The sequence below is a fragment of the Chlorocebus sabaeus genome, chromosome 27 (assembly GCF_047675955.1).
Source record: "Chlorocebus sabaeus isolate Y175 chromosome 27, mChlSab1.0.hap1, whole genome shotgun sequence".
NCBI lineage: Eukaryota > Metazoa > Chordata > Mammalia > Primates > Cercopithecidae > Chlorocebus > Chlorocebus sabaeus.
Genome location: NC_132930.1, coordinates 30324909 through 30340108, shown reverse-complemented (window position 1 = coordinate 30340108; position 15200 = coordinate 30324909). Strand labels below are relative to the sequence as shown.

Below are 15200 nucleotides of genomic sequence, written 5' to 3'. Positions count from 1 at the left end.
TTTGTATTTTAGTAGAGATAAGGTTTCACCATATTGCCCAGGCTGGTCTCAAACTCCTGAGCTGAAGCCATCTGCCCATCTTGGCCTCCCAAAGTGCTAGGATTATAGGTGTGAGCCACCGTTCCTGGCCCACTGCTTTAATTTTAAATGAATGTGTAGACAAAAGATTCCTGGACATCCCCCAGTTTATCTCATGCTAGAAAAGACAGCATGAAACACCAAGTTAGAATGTTATTAACTCTGAAAAATTCTCTTTAGGTCCCATGTGTAAAATATCATCTTAAAAAACAAATTGGCCAGTCGTGGTGGTTTACATCTGTAATCTCAGCACTTTGGGAGGCGAAGCCAGGAAGATCGCTTGAGACCAGCCTGGGAAACACAGCAAGACCCTGTCTCTACAGAAAAATTTAAAAAGTAGCTGGGCATGGTGGCATGCAGCTGTGGTCCTAGCTGCTTAGGAAGCTGAGGCAGCAGGATCACTTGAGTGCAGGAGGCTGAGGCTGCAGTGAGTCATCATTATGTCACTGTACTCCAGCCTGGCTGACAGAGCGAGACTCTGTCTCAAAAAAGAAGGAATCTAAAATCATGAACTTTCCTATGCTTACCTGTTAAAAGGTCAAGATGAGACTTCATTTAATTCCAGGGAGATATAAATGGAATTAATCTCAGTGATAAGTCCTGTGAAGTTCTGGTGTGATCAGATTAGACATTTAAAGCTTTTAGGGAGAGAAAAATGTAGTCAGTCTGAATCTCACTCATAATTGTGAAAATAAAATCCAAACTCAGTTTTTAAATCCATATAATTTCTATGCATTCTTCAAAGTCTCATTGTGAGATTATTACTTTTATTAATAATTCAGTGTTTTTTAGTAAATGAATCAAGCTTTGCTATCATACGAAGTTATTTACTATAGAACTTTATTATTCCCAGGCTATTTGGGACAGAAATTGTATATTAAAAGCTTGTTAGTGGTGAAAACACATGCCATTTGTCTAGGAATAGGTATTCCTCAGGTTTTCGATTATAAAAGTAGTACATAATAATTAGGAGCACATACACTTGAGCCAGAAAACCTGGCTTCAGAACTGTTTAGCCACTAACTAGATGTGTCACCTTGGATGTCCTAAGTGCCCACCTCTTGTTGTGAAGCTTACATGAGGTAATACTTGTAAAGTTCTTAATACCTGGCCCTTAGTATGTGATATATAATCCTTTGCTCTTATTATTTGCACTTCTCTTAAAAGGAAGAAAAATCACCTAAGGTCACACTAACCAAAGATGACATGTCTAATGAGAGCTAGGACAAGCTGAGCAAGATTTATCTCTCAGCATTATCCTTGACGATACTGCCACTGAAAATTCCAACTATGTTTTATAAAATGAATTTTCAGAGGTCTTGTCTTAAACATGCTTGATGCATAATGATTATCTATAGATATCATCTAGGAGTATTGCTAAAAAAATTGATATATGTTATTCCTAATACATCTCCCTTATATTTACTTACCACATATTTCAGAAATAAATAATATATGGCCAATACTTACAATTAGCAAGAGTTTAAGACATGTACTTCAAAAAAGAAGAAAAAGGAACAGAGGAGGGAATAAAAGAGCAATAAGTAAAGTGAGTTGATGATGAAACTACCTACCTCCAAGTTCCAACTGCATTTGGGTGTTTAAAACTGTAAAGTGTGTTAACTTAAACCACACAATTGTATTGCATCAGACACAGTCATTGATGATGACATGCCTGAACTGACTGTCTAAAACCAATATGTACTCCAGCCTGGGCGGCAGAGCGAGACTCCGTCTCAAAAAAAAAAAAAGACCAATATGTGACCAAGAATCCATTCCTTGGTAATATATGCATCTTTTCTTTGCAATTTTAAAGAGAAAAGAGGGACCTCATTATTAATATTTATTAAGGTTGATGTTGATAGAACATCCATATAAAACTACTTGGAAAGTTGTATGTAACCTCAAAGTAAAAAGGAATTGGCTTCTACTCTCTCTATGTCTGTCTTTATTTTAATGTTTTACTTTAAAACTTTTAGTAACTTGAACAAGATATGCCCCCAAAGAAGTTATTACATTTCTGCCAGCCTTTAACATTATCCTACAATTAATATTTAAAATGAAGCTAAATTAAATTCTTTCATCAAGAAGATTCAGAAATAGGGTTGAATTATTTGTATCATGATGATCATGGTTGGGTGGGGGGCTGATATGATAGTGATGGTGATACTAATATCTAACATTCATTTTCACTATGCTGAATATCTTTCAGTCATTTTACATAGTCCTCAAATTAACCATGGAAGGCAGAAATATTTATTAGCATTTACTGAAGAGAAAACTGAAATATATTAGTAATAAAATAACTTATCTAAATCAAACACTTCATTAATGCAGGACCAGGATTCAAATCCAGGATTAACTGACTACAGAGTCTATATGCTTAACCATTAGCTGATGTTACTACTTGGCATACCCTCTTAGGAGAGAGTCATATTTAAAACCACTAATGGATGGTGTGCAACTTTACTTAGAAAATAATTTTCTGGTCTATTTTTTCCTCTGCCAATTGTATTGATGTTAAGTGTTAGGATAATTAAAAGTGTAAAAGGCAAAAATATTGATTGACATATCTAACATTTAATTTTATAAAGTTCTTATCTGAGACAGGCTATCAAAGATTCCTGCACACGTGGACTCTTCTAGCCACTTAAACAGAAAGAATGTCAAATGTTTTCACATTTCTGCAGAATGATTTATCTTGTTCTCAAATCAAAAAAAAGTTTTATTATCTGTCAGCATACAATGGAATATGATTAGACTCCAGTGGTGAAAGCCATGCAGAAATATGTTAATGCATTTTTCTATCATTCCCTAGACTTTGCCATTTTACAGATTTAAATATCAGTGCCCAGAAGGTTAATCAGTCATCTTGCATACAGAGTATTAAGTATTCACATTTAGTAATAATCTATCACATGCTCCCATGTTTCCATGTTGGAGCCTTTTTCAGTCTCTCCAGTATCCCAGCATGTTAGATCTTTAATCGTCACCATTAAGTTTTTGATCCCAACTTCCGTTATGCCATATTTTTCCTGTATAGTGAAAGGTAAGTATGTTTGTAACACTGCACTGTGTATTGGTCCTATTTCTTCTTTGGTCCTGTTTCATTGGTCTGGTTTGCTTTTTTGCCTGCTGTCACACCAGAGTTAGATATGCAACTACACTGTAAAAATCATGTAACACATATTTACTAATTGTACTCAACTTCATCTTATTTGTTAATTCTCATTTTCCATTTACCTTTCTTCATCTTTTTGTCTTTATTCACTTCATCAATATCTATAAGCCCTTCCAAGGTTTTTAGAAGGTGACAGTAATAAGTGTTAGACCTGGCCCTTGAAAATTATAGAAAAGAATCTAGAGAGCCATTGTCATTGCAGTATTTCCTAGATATCACTATGTTAAGCATTTTATTTCATCTGTTATTCCCGTGTCTCCCCTGAGCATAGATATCTTCTTCACAGTAATATCAGTTGATGAAAATGCACAGAAAGTAAGAGGATATTATTAAGCAATTTCAAAAAGTACTGAGATCCCACCAAGTTGGTTCTCCTTGCATTTGTGTGTATGTTTGATTGTGGTAAGTCATAATATACAGTTTTTTTAAGAGCAGAAGCCAGCAGTTGCCTAAGGTCAGTGTGTTAAGAGTGTTTTTAACAGAGGCCTAGGTTCCTTGTCTTTTCAGTACAATTTGAAGTAATAGTATCTTGGTAAATGGAACTTTTATGGCAGTTAAAAGCAAATGTATAAATTATCCTTTGGAATTGCTACATATTGAGAGAATGTGCCTGGATGATGATGAAATGCAGTTATTTCTACTTCTCATCATAAAAGAACAAACTTATTTTGTATTCAGTTCCTGAGAAGCTGAAATCAATCACCTCTTCTTGAAAATACCTATTTTTGAAAAAAATTCAACTACTGGTCTTTATCTTCAGTAGTGTTAGATTGCCATCTCTTCTCCCAAGGAGTGCTTATTAAAGTTTGTATTTTAACTACCTTGCTTTAATGAAAAGAAAATGGAAGAATCAGCCAATTTTTTGTTTCCATTGTAGTGTGGAGACAATCAATGATGGAAACTTCCACATCGTGGAACTACTCGCCCTGGATCAGAGTCTCTCTTTGTCCGTGGATGGTGGGAGCCCCAAAATCATCACCAACTTGTCAAAGCAGTCCACTCTGAATTTTGACTCTCCACTCTATGTAGGAGGTAAGCGGTTTTCCAAGTTCAGTTGGTCCTCAAACCCTGTGATTCTCATCATGGATGAATTCTGAAGTTTATTAATGCCTAGTGCATCAGTATTTGTCATTGACCAATAGTGATCAAAAAGATGGATGGCAAAGACAGAACAGAAAGATCTCTAGGTGGGTATTCAGGGATCATTTTATAATCCCATCTCTGGTTCTAAGTAAATGTGTCATCTGGGTAGAGAAGGACATTAATTAATATTTCTTTTGTATCAGTCACATGCTGGGTGATTTATACATTATATAATTTAATCTTATATTTGATCTGGTCTATGGAAAAGGAAAGTTGGTTAGAGGTTAAATCATACAATCAAGAAATGATAAAACAAGCTCAATGCAAACTGGGGAGCAGATGAGCCCACCCCAGCTCCCTTAAGGAGGCAAACCCTATCAGCTCAGTCAAATGTTGCCATGCTGGAGCTTCTAGTTGCTAATTTGTGTGAATGATAGGGTAAGTATCACTGTAATCCAGTGACTGAATGAATGAATGAACAAATTAAATGTACAAATTGTATTGGAATAACAAGAAATAGTTCTGTTCCACCAAGACCTTAAGGTGAATAAACAAGAGAAAGGGTTGGAAAGGTAGATTAGGACTTGAAATCGTAGAGTGAAGACCCTGGGCTTTATTTTTAAGTGTAAAGAAGGCAGATCAGTGAATAAATGAGGGACAGAAATATAAGCAAAGTTCTGTAGGAGCCCATCGGAGAGGACCCGCAGAGGAGGGAGGTCCCAATCTTGCCTCTATTTGGAGGAACAAAAGTAAACTGGAGGCATATAATTTCAAAATTCTGGTAAAGGAGCAAGAAAGCGGTTAATGCTGAATTGAGAAGCATTGGATTAAATTACGTTGAATTTATTTGAATTGACTGATAAAACTAACTTACAGATGAATAAGTAAAAGCTTTGAACAGGTTAGTGTACAATTTCATCACCATGACAGATATTTTCATGAGTTTCACATCGTTTTCTGAAAAATAATAACCTATGCTACACCATTATCTCAACCACTCAGAGCCTTCTTTTTAGTGCCTCTTAGTCTAGGGCATTTCTGTTTTAATAATTTCAGTAGTAGACAATCTTAACACTTTGACAGAGTTGGATTGTTTTAGAAACAGTTCGAAGTCTTTGGTTCAATTCTGTAAACATTTATTGAGTACTTCACCACATACTAGGAACGAAGTAAATGGATACATAAAGGATACAAAGTTGAAGAAGCAAAGTCCATTCTACTCCCTAAAAAGTCAGGAATGCAGAGGCATCTTCAAGTAACTATCATGCATTATCAATAAAGTATTGCATAGTGAGTCTACTCAGCCAGTTGACTGGTCTAATTGCTTCACAGCGGAGAGTCTCATTACAAAGCAAGTCATCCATTCTTGCCAGCATTCCAGTTAACAGGTTGCTTTTAGGTGGGTGAAGCCAAGTCACAAGTGTACCTTTGATTTGAGACAAAATAAATTATATTTATTGAGTCCATGCTATGTGCCCAGCACGGTGCTCGTTTTATAGCCTTAATCTGCAGAGACCTTAGGAATTAGATATGATTTTCTCTGTTTTGTATTCCTTGAAGAGCAATCTCAAGGATTTTATATAACTTGGCCAAGTTCACAAAGCTATTATGTAGTAGACACCTCATTTAAGTCCAGGTCTGCCTGACTCCAGAGCCACCTGCATTGCCATTCACTTCTTAACATAAAGCAGAAAGGGAGCAAACCTAAGTGTTGTGGCCTTTTGTTGTTTATTTATGGACTTTTCATTCACTTGATTTTATTATGCTTTCATTAGAATCCACTTCATTAAATCTTTTGAAGCCCTTTTAGAATGTAGTACAAAACAAATTTTAAAAATACAGGGGGCTGGGCATGGTGGCTCACACCCATAATCTCAACACTTTGGGAGGCTGAGTGGGGAGGATCATGTGAGCCTGGGAGGCTGAGACTGCAGTGAGCCATGACTGCACCATTGCAGTACAGCCTGGGAAACAGAGTCAGACACTATCTCAAGATAAAAAAGAAAATACAGGATGAGACTGTTTAAGTCAGAACATTCCTCCTCCCCCAGTCCCCAGCCCAGAAAAAAAAAAAAAAAAAAAAGGAAAAAAGTTTTAAACTCCAAAATGAAAAGTGTTTATCCTTCTGAAGGTCGAGGGCCTGGAAGAATTCAAACAGCACCTCTGTGCACCCAGGCCTCGAGGAAACCACTTTCATCCCGGTCCCACTGCCAGAGATCACCATGGGCCCACTTTCTCCCCGCTTAGAGTGCAGTCTCAAGGGTGACTCAGATTTTCAAAGCACAAGGAACCTGTAAGACCACAGCCTTGAATGCTGTATGGCAAAGGCATGAGAAGCAGAGGGAGAAAAGGAGAGCGAGGTAACTAGATTCCCTTTCAAAGTGGTGACTACAGCCGGGCATGGTGGCTTACACCCATAATCCCAGCACCTTGGGGCCGAGGCGGGCGGATCACGAGGTCAGGAGATCGAGACCCCTGGTTAACATGGCGAAACCTTGTCTCTACTAAAAATACAAAAAATTAGCCAGGCGTGGTGGCGGGCGCCTGTAGTCCCAGCTACTCGGGAGGCTGAGGCAGGAGAATGCCATGAACCCGGTAGATGGAGCTTGCAGTAAGCTGAGATCGCGCCACTGCACTCCAGCCTGGGCTACAATGGGAGACTCCATCTCAAAAATATATATATATATATATATATACACACACACATATATATGTAGACTACAATGAGATACCATCTCACACCAGTGAGAATGGCTATTACTAAAAAGTCAAAAAATAACAACTGCTGGCAAGGTTGTGGAGAAAAAGGAACACTTATACCACTGTTGGTGGAAATGTAAATTAATTCAGCCATTGTGGAAAACAGTGTAGCGATTCCTCAAAGGCCTAAAAATAGAGCTACCATTCAACCCAGCAATCCCACGACAGAGCATATAGCCAAAGGGAATCTCTATCATTCTATCATAAAGACACAAGCATGCATATGTTCATTGCAGCACTATTCACAATGGTAAAGACATAGAAGCAACCTAAATGCCCATCAATTCTAGACTGGATAAAGAAAATGTGGTATATATACACCATGAAATACCATTCAGCCACAAAAAAGAATTGAGCTGATGCCCTTGGCAGGAACATGGATGGAGCTGGAGACCATTATCGATAACAAACTAACACAGGAACAGAAAAACACATACCGCATGTTCTCACTTATAAGTGGGAGCCAAATGATGAGAACACATGGACACAGAGAGGGGAGCAACACACACTGGGGCCTATCAGAGGGCGGAGGGGTGGGAGGAGGGAGAGGATCAGGAAAAATCACTAACGGACATTAAACTTAATTCCTGGGTGCTGAAATAGTCGGTACAACAAACCCCTCGTGACATGGGTTTACCCAGTTTGTTATACGGTAACACATATACACTGTTGGTGGGAGTGTAACCCTCATATACCCCTGAACTTAAGATAAAAGTTAAAAAAAAACAAACAAAAACCAGGGATGCTGCCCAAGGAGGATTGCCTGAAGGTGTTGCCTCAGCATCTGGGGAGAGGCAGCCCCTTGGTGAGTATATGGAGAGGCAGCTTCATCTACCCTTGGGTTATCAACTACCCAGGATATGTGCTTTACTCGACACAATTTTTTTTTTTTTTTCCCTGAGGCAGAGTTTTGCTCTTGTTGCCCAGGCTAGAGTGCAATGGCTCAATTTTGGCTCACTGCAGCCTCCACCTCCCGAGTTCAAGTGATTCTCCTGCCTCAGCCTCCCGAGTAGCTGGGATTACAGGCGCCCGCCACCACACCCAGCTAATTTTTTAAATATTTTTAGTAGAGACAGGGTTTCATCATGTTGGTCAGGCTGGTCTCAAACTCCTGACATCATGTGATCCACCCACCTCGGCCTCCCAAAGTGCTAGGATTACATGAATGAGACACTGCACTCGGCCGACACAAAATAATTTAATTTTCATGTTTGTTTGTTTTTTTTTGTCTGTAGTCCAACTGAACCCTTATTACCTAATGGGGAAAAAAAAATCAAGAAATAAGCCGCATGCATGGAAATCCATGTATATGTAACATATGCCCTCCTTGTCCTGCCACGGGACAGAGGACCTAGGCTTGATTCTTGGTCTCTTTATTGCCATTTTGAGGCCTGTAGAAATAAGGCTAAAAGCTGTTTGCTCAGTTTTCTGTTGGTTGATTGACTGATTGATTGAATGACTTCCAACTAGGTCCATGGCATAGAGGAAAGGCTTAAAAAAATTCATGGATCTGGCTGGGCGTGGTGGTTCATGCCTATAATCCCACCACTTTGGGAGGCCGAGGCGGGTGGATCACCTGAGGTCGCGAGTTTGAGACCAGCCTGACCAATATGGAGAAATCCTATCTCTACTAGAATTACAAAATTAGCTGGGCATGGTGGCGCATGCCTGTAATCCCAGCTTCTCGGGAGACTGAGGCAGGAGAATCACTTGAACCCAGGAGGCAAGGGTTGCGGTGAGCCAAGATTGTGTCATTGCACTCCAGCCTGGGCAACAAGAGTGAAACTCCATCTCAAAAAAAAAAAATTCACGGATCTACTTCTGTTTGTCAAAGAAGACCTAGTTTCCTAGCTAGCATGTGAAAAGATTGACTCAGAATAATTCTTGATTTTATGATAGCCTATTGAAAGTCAAATATATGTATGATGTCTAAACATTTTCATTTACAGATTACTTTAGTCAAAGCTGGGCTTTTTCTAATTGTTAACTTTGGAACAAAAAGGAACAGATTTACTAATTGTTCTCTGTGCTGTGGAACTTTGCCAATCTATATTTATTCTTGACGTGCACATATGCGTGTTGGGCCTATATCAAAATGAGCTATTAAAAATAGTTTTGGAAGAAGTTCATTTTTAACCACTGAATAAAGGACCATAAATGTGTGGTCATTAAAGTCCTTATGATGGATGGATGTGGTTAAATTAGAAAACCTTACCCCAGGGCAAGGAATTTTCTGTCACCAGTCCTCTCCTGGAAATGGTAAGTTTCAATCTTTTGACCGTGCTCTAGAAAGCAACCCACAGAGAGAGGGACATGACTAGAGACCTGTACTCACAGAACTTCACAGCCAAGAGACTTCATTCAGTACCTGCCAGAGTGTAACCATGGACTACCTGACTCACCTGAGCTGCGTGTAGATATTTAGATTTGTGCACCTCTCCTGTTCCAACAGCATCAGAACCTCAAAAAGGGGAGAGAGTGGAGCCTGCAAAACTGCCTTTGAGCATGCACTGCTGTTGGTTCTTACATATGACAAACTTAGGACAGCTGCTGTGGTCCATATGCTCATGGTGTATAGATGACAATACTAAGCCCCAGAGAGAAGAAACAACTGCTGCAAGTGCACACAGAACCAGAAATCCTTACCCTCTACCCTAGTGGTTTCATACAGCTAGCTCTCTGACTTTGGTGGCTGCTTTGAATACCAATGGATGAGTCATTTCCTATGAATGGGAAAGGAGAAGGTGGCATAAGTTCGGACCCACAGTGTGCTACACTTCTTGGTCTTTATAACCAACAAACCCCCTAAAGAGTGAGAAACTGGGTCTTCCTCAGCCTAGAACTTCCAGCCAGTAGTCCAGAGTTTAGGCACAGCTAAAGCATAACTGGGGGTTATGGGGAGGTGGTAGTGGTGTCGCCAGCACTCTGAAAGCCTCCAACACCCTCCCCGCTTCCCTGGATGGGTGCCTCCTGCAGGATGCCTTCCAGGGACTAAGGGTCTGGCTTAGGCCATGGAAAGATTCTTCCGTTTTGCCAAAATGAGTGTTACCAGATGACTGTCGCTAGTGGAATGTATGTATACAAAGATTACAAATACTCTGTTTTTGAAGGGATTTCTTTTTTATTTCTGATTTCTTGGACTATGAAGTCTTCACTCTCAATTAGCAAGAAAGAAAAAATGATGTGAATGAGGTGCTGTCCTGAAAAGAATCAGGAGTGAGTTTATGGCATTGACATCGTTGACCAAGCTCAGGGACGCTGCCAGGAGCGAGCTGGATTCGTTGCCAACTTAGAATGTGGCAGGGCTGGGGTGAATGGTCACTGTGAACCCCAGTTCTCAGCCCCTGAGACCTGGTGGACCTACCCCTGATTCCAGAGATAGAGGAGGTTCTTCTCATCAGCCTAACTCTAACCTGAACTCGCTGGGTCACCTTGAGCATGTCGCCAGGGCTTTCTGAGCCCTAGCCCCTTGTCTTTAAGATAAGGGATAGAATTAGAGCACTACAAACTGAGCTTTATGGAGCTCCAGACTTCCAGGAGTGTGTGCCTGGAGGTGGGGGGTGGAGGACAAACGGAGAGGGAGCATTCCCTTCCCCCAATCTTGCCTTTAAGGACAGTAGCTCTGCCTCTAGGTTTTATACATTTGTGTACATGTAAAGTTTTCTTTGAAGCAAATTTCAAAAGTTAAAGATTAACCACCAGTGAACTAGGTATTTTATTCTAGTTGTGGATTAGAATTCCCTGGAGCGTCTTCCAATACAGAACAAAACAAAAACACACATCTCTTCTCCACTTCACTTCCCTACCACCCTGTCCAAATATCCTGCCGTAATAGGTTGGCAGTGAGGTCCTAAGCATCAGTATTTCTGGGTAGCAAATGGCTGAGAAATCCCCAGAGAGCCTGACCTCTGACCCGGTGTTCCTCCCCAGGCATGCCAGGGAAGAGCAACGTGGCATCTCTGCGCCAGGCCCCTGGGCAGAACGGAACCAGCTTCCACGGCTGCATCCGGAACCTTTACATCAACAGTGAGCTGCAGGACTTCCAGAAGGTGCCGATGCAAACAGGCATTTTGCCTGGCTGTGAGCCATGCCACAAGAAGGTGTGTGCCCATGGCACATGCCAGCCCAGCAGCCAGGCAGGCTTCACCTGCGAGTGCCAGGAAGGATGGATGGGGCCCCTCTGTGACCAACGGACCAATGACCCTTGCCTTGGAAATAAGTAAGTTCCTGCTGCTTGGTAGTTGAGCACACACCTGAAAGCCTCAAAGCCAAACCCAAGGAAGGAAGGAAGGGAAGAAGGAGGGGAGGGGAGAGGAGAGGAGGGGAGGGGAGACGAAGAGAGGGGAGGGGAGGGGAGGGGAGGAAAAGGAAGGGGAGGGAAGGTTCATTAGGCATTAGCACTCTGTCCCTCATATTTTCTCAGTCATCCTCCATTCTTACATCACCTCCGTTCATTCTTACCTCTTCTGCTGAATGCATTCCCACTCCTGGTTCCTCCTCCCTGCAGATGCGTACATGGCACCTGCTTGCCCATCAATGCATTCTCCTACAGCTGTAAGTGCTTGGAGGGCCATGGAGGCGTCCTCTGTGATGAAGAGGAGGATCTGTTTAACCCGTGCCAGGCGATCAAGTGCAAGCATGGGAAGTGCAGGCTTTCAGGCCTGGGGCAGCCCTACTGTGAATGCAGCAGCGGGTACACGGGGGACACCTGTGATCGAGGTAAGCCAGCCCCACTGGGTACCTCGCTCATGGCAAAGCAAGAGGGGCACCACGTCTTTGAAAAGAGAGAGAGAAAAGGTGAAAAAAAAACAAAACAGGAGCAACAGAGAGGGGAGAGATAGGAGAGAATCCCAGGTCTTCGCACTACTTGCAGCTGCCGCTATTGATTTATTTTCAAGTATCATGAAGGCACCAGATGTGAAATGGCCTTAAACCTCCACCACAAGATTGTACGCAGCCTTCAGATGCTTCTCACAAGTTGATTTGCTGTAAAAGAAATACTCCTTTTTACCTGAAGCACATTTACTTTACTCCTGTCTTGCCTTTACCGGCTGTTCTCATCCATATATATTATTAATACATCTTCTGGCACACAGAAGACGGTCCTCCTAATTCTGTTCTAGTTTTAGTACAAAATGACCTTTGACCTTAGCATCGACTGATTTATCACAGCACATCATGTGGGTGAGAGGAACGGAAACAGGCTGACTTCTTAGTTCACCTTCCTCCTCCTCCTTTGTCTGCGTGACCAGAGCTCGCCTGGTCTCCAGCTGGCACGGATTTTGTTTTGTGTGTCAGAGGGACGAGACAAGAAGAACGTGCCCGTGGAAGCTTTTAGCAGATGTCTCTTTTTTGAACTACGTACTTCATACTGGGGTAATTTATGAAGTTAGTGGAATGTTACTTGTATTAAGTAACAGATTGGATAATATTAAACTCCAGTTCTAATAAATAAAATTGCATACTCTCTGAAACTGCTCCCTGTGGTAAACAAAACCAGCTGTTAGTAGTGTAAAAACAGAAAATGTGTATTTTTTTTTCCTTTTTTGCAATGAAAGAAAAGATTTAGGAATCCAATTTTCTTGTCACTGCAATAGCATTGTATTTATACTCTACATATATAGCTTTCACTTGGCTGAAAAATAAAGAACAAAAAGAAGTATTTTCAAAGAATAGGAAGCCATGCCACCAGCTAATAATATGTAAAGCAGGTTACAAAGGGGAAGCAAAGGCTTCTGAATGAAGCTGTGGATTCACAGTCACTCTGCATGACTTACAGTGACTGTTCTTAAAATGCTTGTGCTTTTTGTTCTTTTCCAGAAATTTCTTGTCGAGGGGAACGGATAAGAGATTATTACCAAAAGCAGCAGGGCTATGCTGCTTGCCAGACAACCAAGAAGGTATCCCGATTAGAGTGCAGAGGTGGGTGTGCAGGAGGGCAGTGCTGTGGACCTCTGAGAAGCAAGCGGCGGAAATACTCTTTCGAATGCACTGACGGGTCCTCCTTTGTGGACGAGGTTGAGAAGGTGGTGAAGTGTGGCTGTACGAGGTGTGCGTCCTAAGCACGCTCCCGGGCAGCTCTGTCTCTGGAAAAGGTTGTGTACTTCTTGACCGTGTTGGACTAATTAATGCTTCATAGTGGAAATATTTGAAATATATTGTAAAATACAGAACAGACTTATTTTTATTATGAGAATAAAGACCTTTTTTCTGCATTTGGAAAAAAAAAAAGAAATGCTTGAACTAAAGCTTCCCCTATGCTGGAGAAGTATGAAGAAAGATATACCTGGAGGCATTAGAACAGCGATGGGAACCATTGCAACTCGGGTCCATCTTTGTAACATGCTGAAGACAAGCAGAAGCGCACGCACGAGGGGCAGAGGAGCTACTGTGCACTGCTGTGAAATTGCCCAGAGCATAAAACCTGCGTACCCTCCTTCACATCAACCAAGTTCACTAGGACATACCAAGCACATGCGTGTGAATGAGGATGCAAGGCAAGAGAATGGAACTCCAGAATTCACAGATAGAACAGATGGATGAGAAATATTTCATGCAAAATATAAAGTGTCCTGAGGATCTGGGTTCCATTCACAAGAGGAAATGAAAGTGATAAAATAAATTTTATCTTCCTTTTAAATGTCAGCATGTCAGCAGAAGCAGCACACAAAAGTCTTTACCATTTTCCAGTATTAATTTTTTGTAATATAAATGATAAAGGAGATGATAAAGAACCAATAGATTATTGATAAATAAATTAGTAATAATATGATTTTTTGTTTCTATGAGTTCTAAACAGCCCTATACAGTATTCAGTTTCCATGAGAAATATTTATTGTATCAAAGTACATTGTACTTAACATTTTAGGCCATCCTTTTACTGTTCCTTGATGCTTTAATATATATTAATTTATAATTATCCTGATATTTTTGTACATTTTTCAAACTTAAAAAAATCAGGATTTTTTTTTTTTTTTTTTTTTTTTTGGCAATAGTACTAACATAGGGTTTTATCTTGGGATAAATATGTGTTGGTCTGTTTGTTGACCTTGACATCTGCTCACTGATGTCACTGACCTACTGGCCTCATTCAGGACACCTGCAGAGAGTATGCAAAGTCCAAGAGAGGAAAACACAAATCTGTATGTGAGATGGTCATTGTACAGAAAGAAGTGGCCCCTCTGCAACATGTCCTCACAGAAAAGAAATGGTGTGTAGCAATCAACACTAGAAAGTAGACCTTTTGCAAATTAATATGTCCTTGACCTTTTTTGCCCTTTTCTGGGGGTGGGGTGGGGATAAAAAGACTGTCATGTCAAGAACTGTGATTTTTTTTTTCCCCCAAACAATAAAACTCCTTTATTATCTTAATGTTCCCATGTTAACATGTTTGCTGCTAAATTACCATGTAGAATTTATAATGATTTATAGTGGACTATGCTCTTCCCTCATTAAAATCCCAGGGTGCCCTGTAAAGATGCAGATGTTTCTTCCTGAAAACTTCTTTTTTTTACAAAGAAAATTAGATGTACATGTATAATTCAGTGTGCTTTGTCTTTCTCCAGACTAATATCAGTTACACTGCTGATGTTTGTAAATTAAACAGATATTTACTTCATTAACAGCTTGGTGGTTTTCTTAGAAATTGCACAATAGGCCACTCCTTAAGAATTTATTAATCAAAATGATACAGAAAGAATAAGGAAGAAAACCTATGCCTTTTTGTTGCCAAAAATTGGTGTGAGATTCACATGTTGTTATTTCTGGGGACTGATACTGGAATGGCCACATAAGAGAGATGGATATAAAAATACACAATTTGCTGAAAAAAAGATTTTTTTTTTTTTTTTTTTTTTAATTGTAAGATGAAGTCTGACTAAGATGAAATGTTTTTGTTTTTGTTTTTGTTCTTCTTTGGTTCTCCCACCCCAATAGAACCAGGGAGAAAACAATAAAAGCCACTCTTAGGCCAGGGTTGGTAACATCAAGGTGTACTATCCAGGACAGAGAAACAACATCGTCTAGGAGGAATAATCCTCATCAACCATGATAAGATGCCTTTGTTTCCATATAAACAAACAAACAAAAAAAACAACCA

General features: G+C 40.3%; 1 protein-coding gene across 2 annotated transcripts in view; it reads left to right on the top strand.

Moving 5' to 3' along the window:
- The window catches only part of SLIT2 (slit guidance ligand 2), a 375237-nt gene extending 360513 nt beyond the window's left edge, over positions 1 to 14724 (top strand). For both annotated transcript variants that reach the window (XM_008017787.3, XM_008017785.3), the window contains 4 exons: positions 4137 to 4291; positions 11033 to 11321; positions 11610 to 11821; positions 12923 to 14724. In XM_008017787.3, coding sequence (XP_008015978.3) covers positions 4137 to 4291; positions 11033 to 11321; positions 11610 to 11821; positions 12923 to 13164 — 898 coding nt within the window. In that variant the 3' untranslated portion in view covers positions 13165 to 14724. The remainder of the gene's footprint in view (positions 1 to 4136; positions 4292 to 11032; positions 11322 to 11609; positions 11822 to 12922) is intronic.
- Positions 14725 to 15200: the final 476 nt, after the last annotated feature.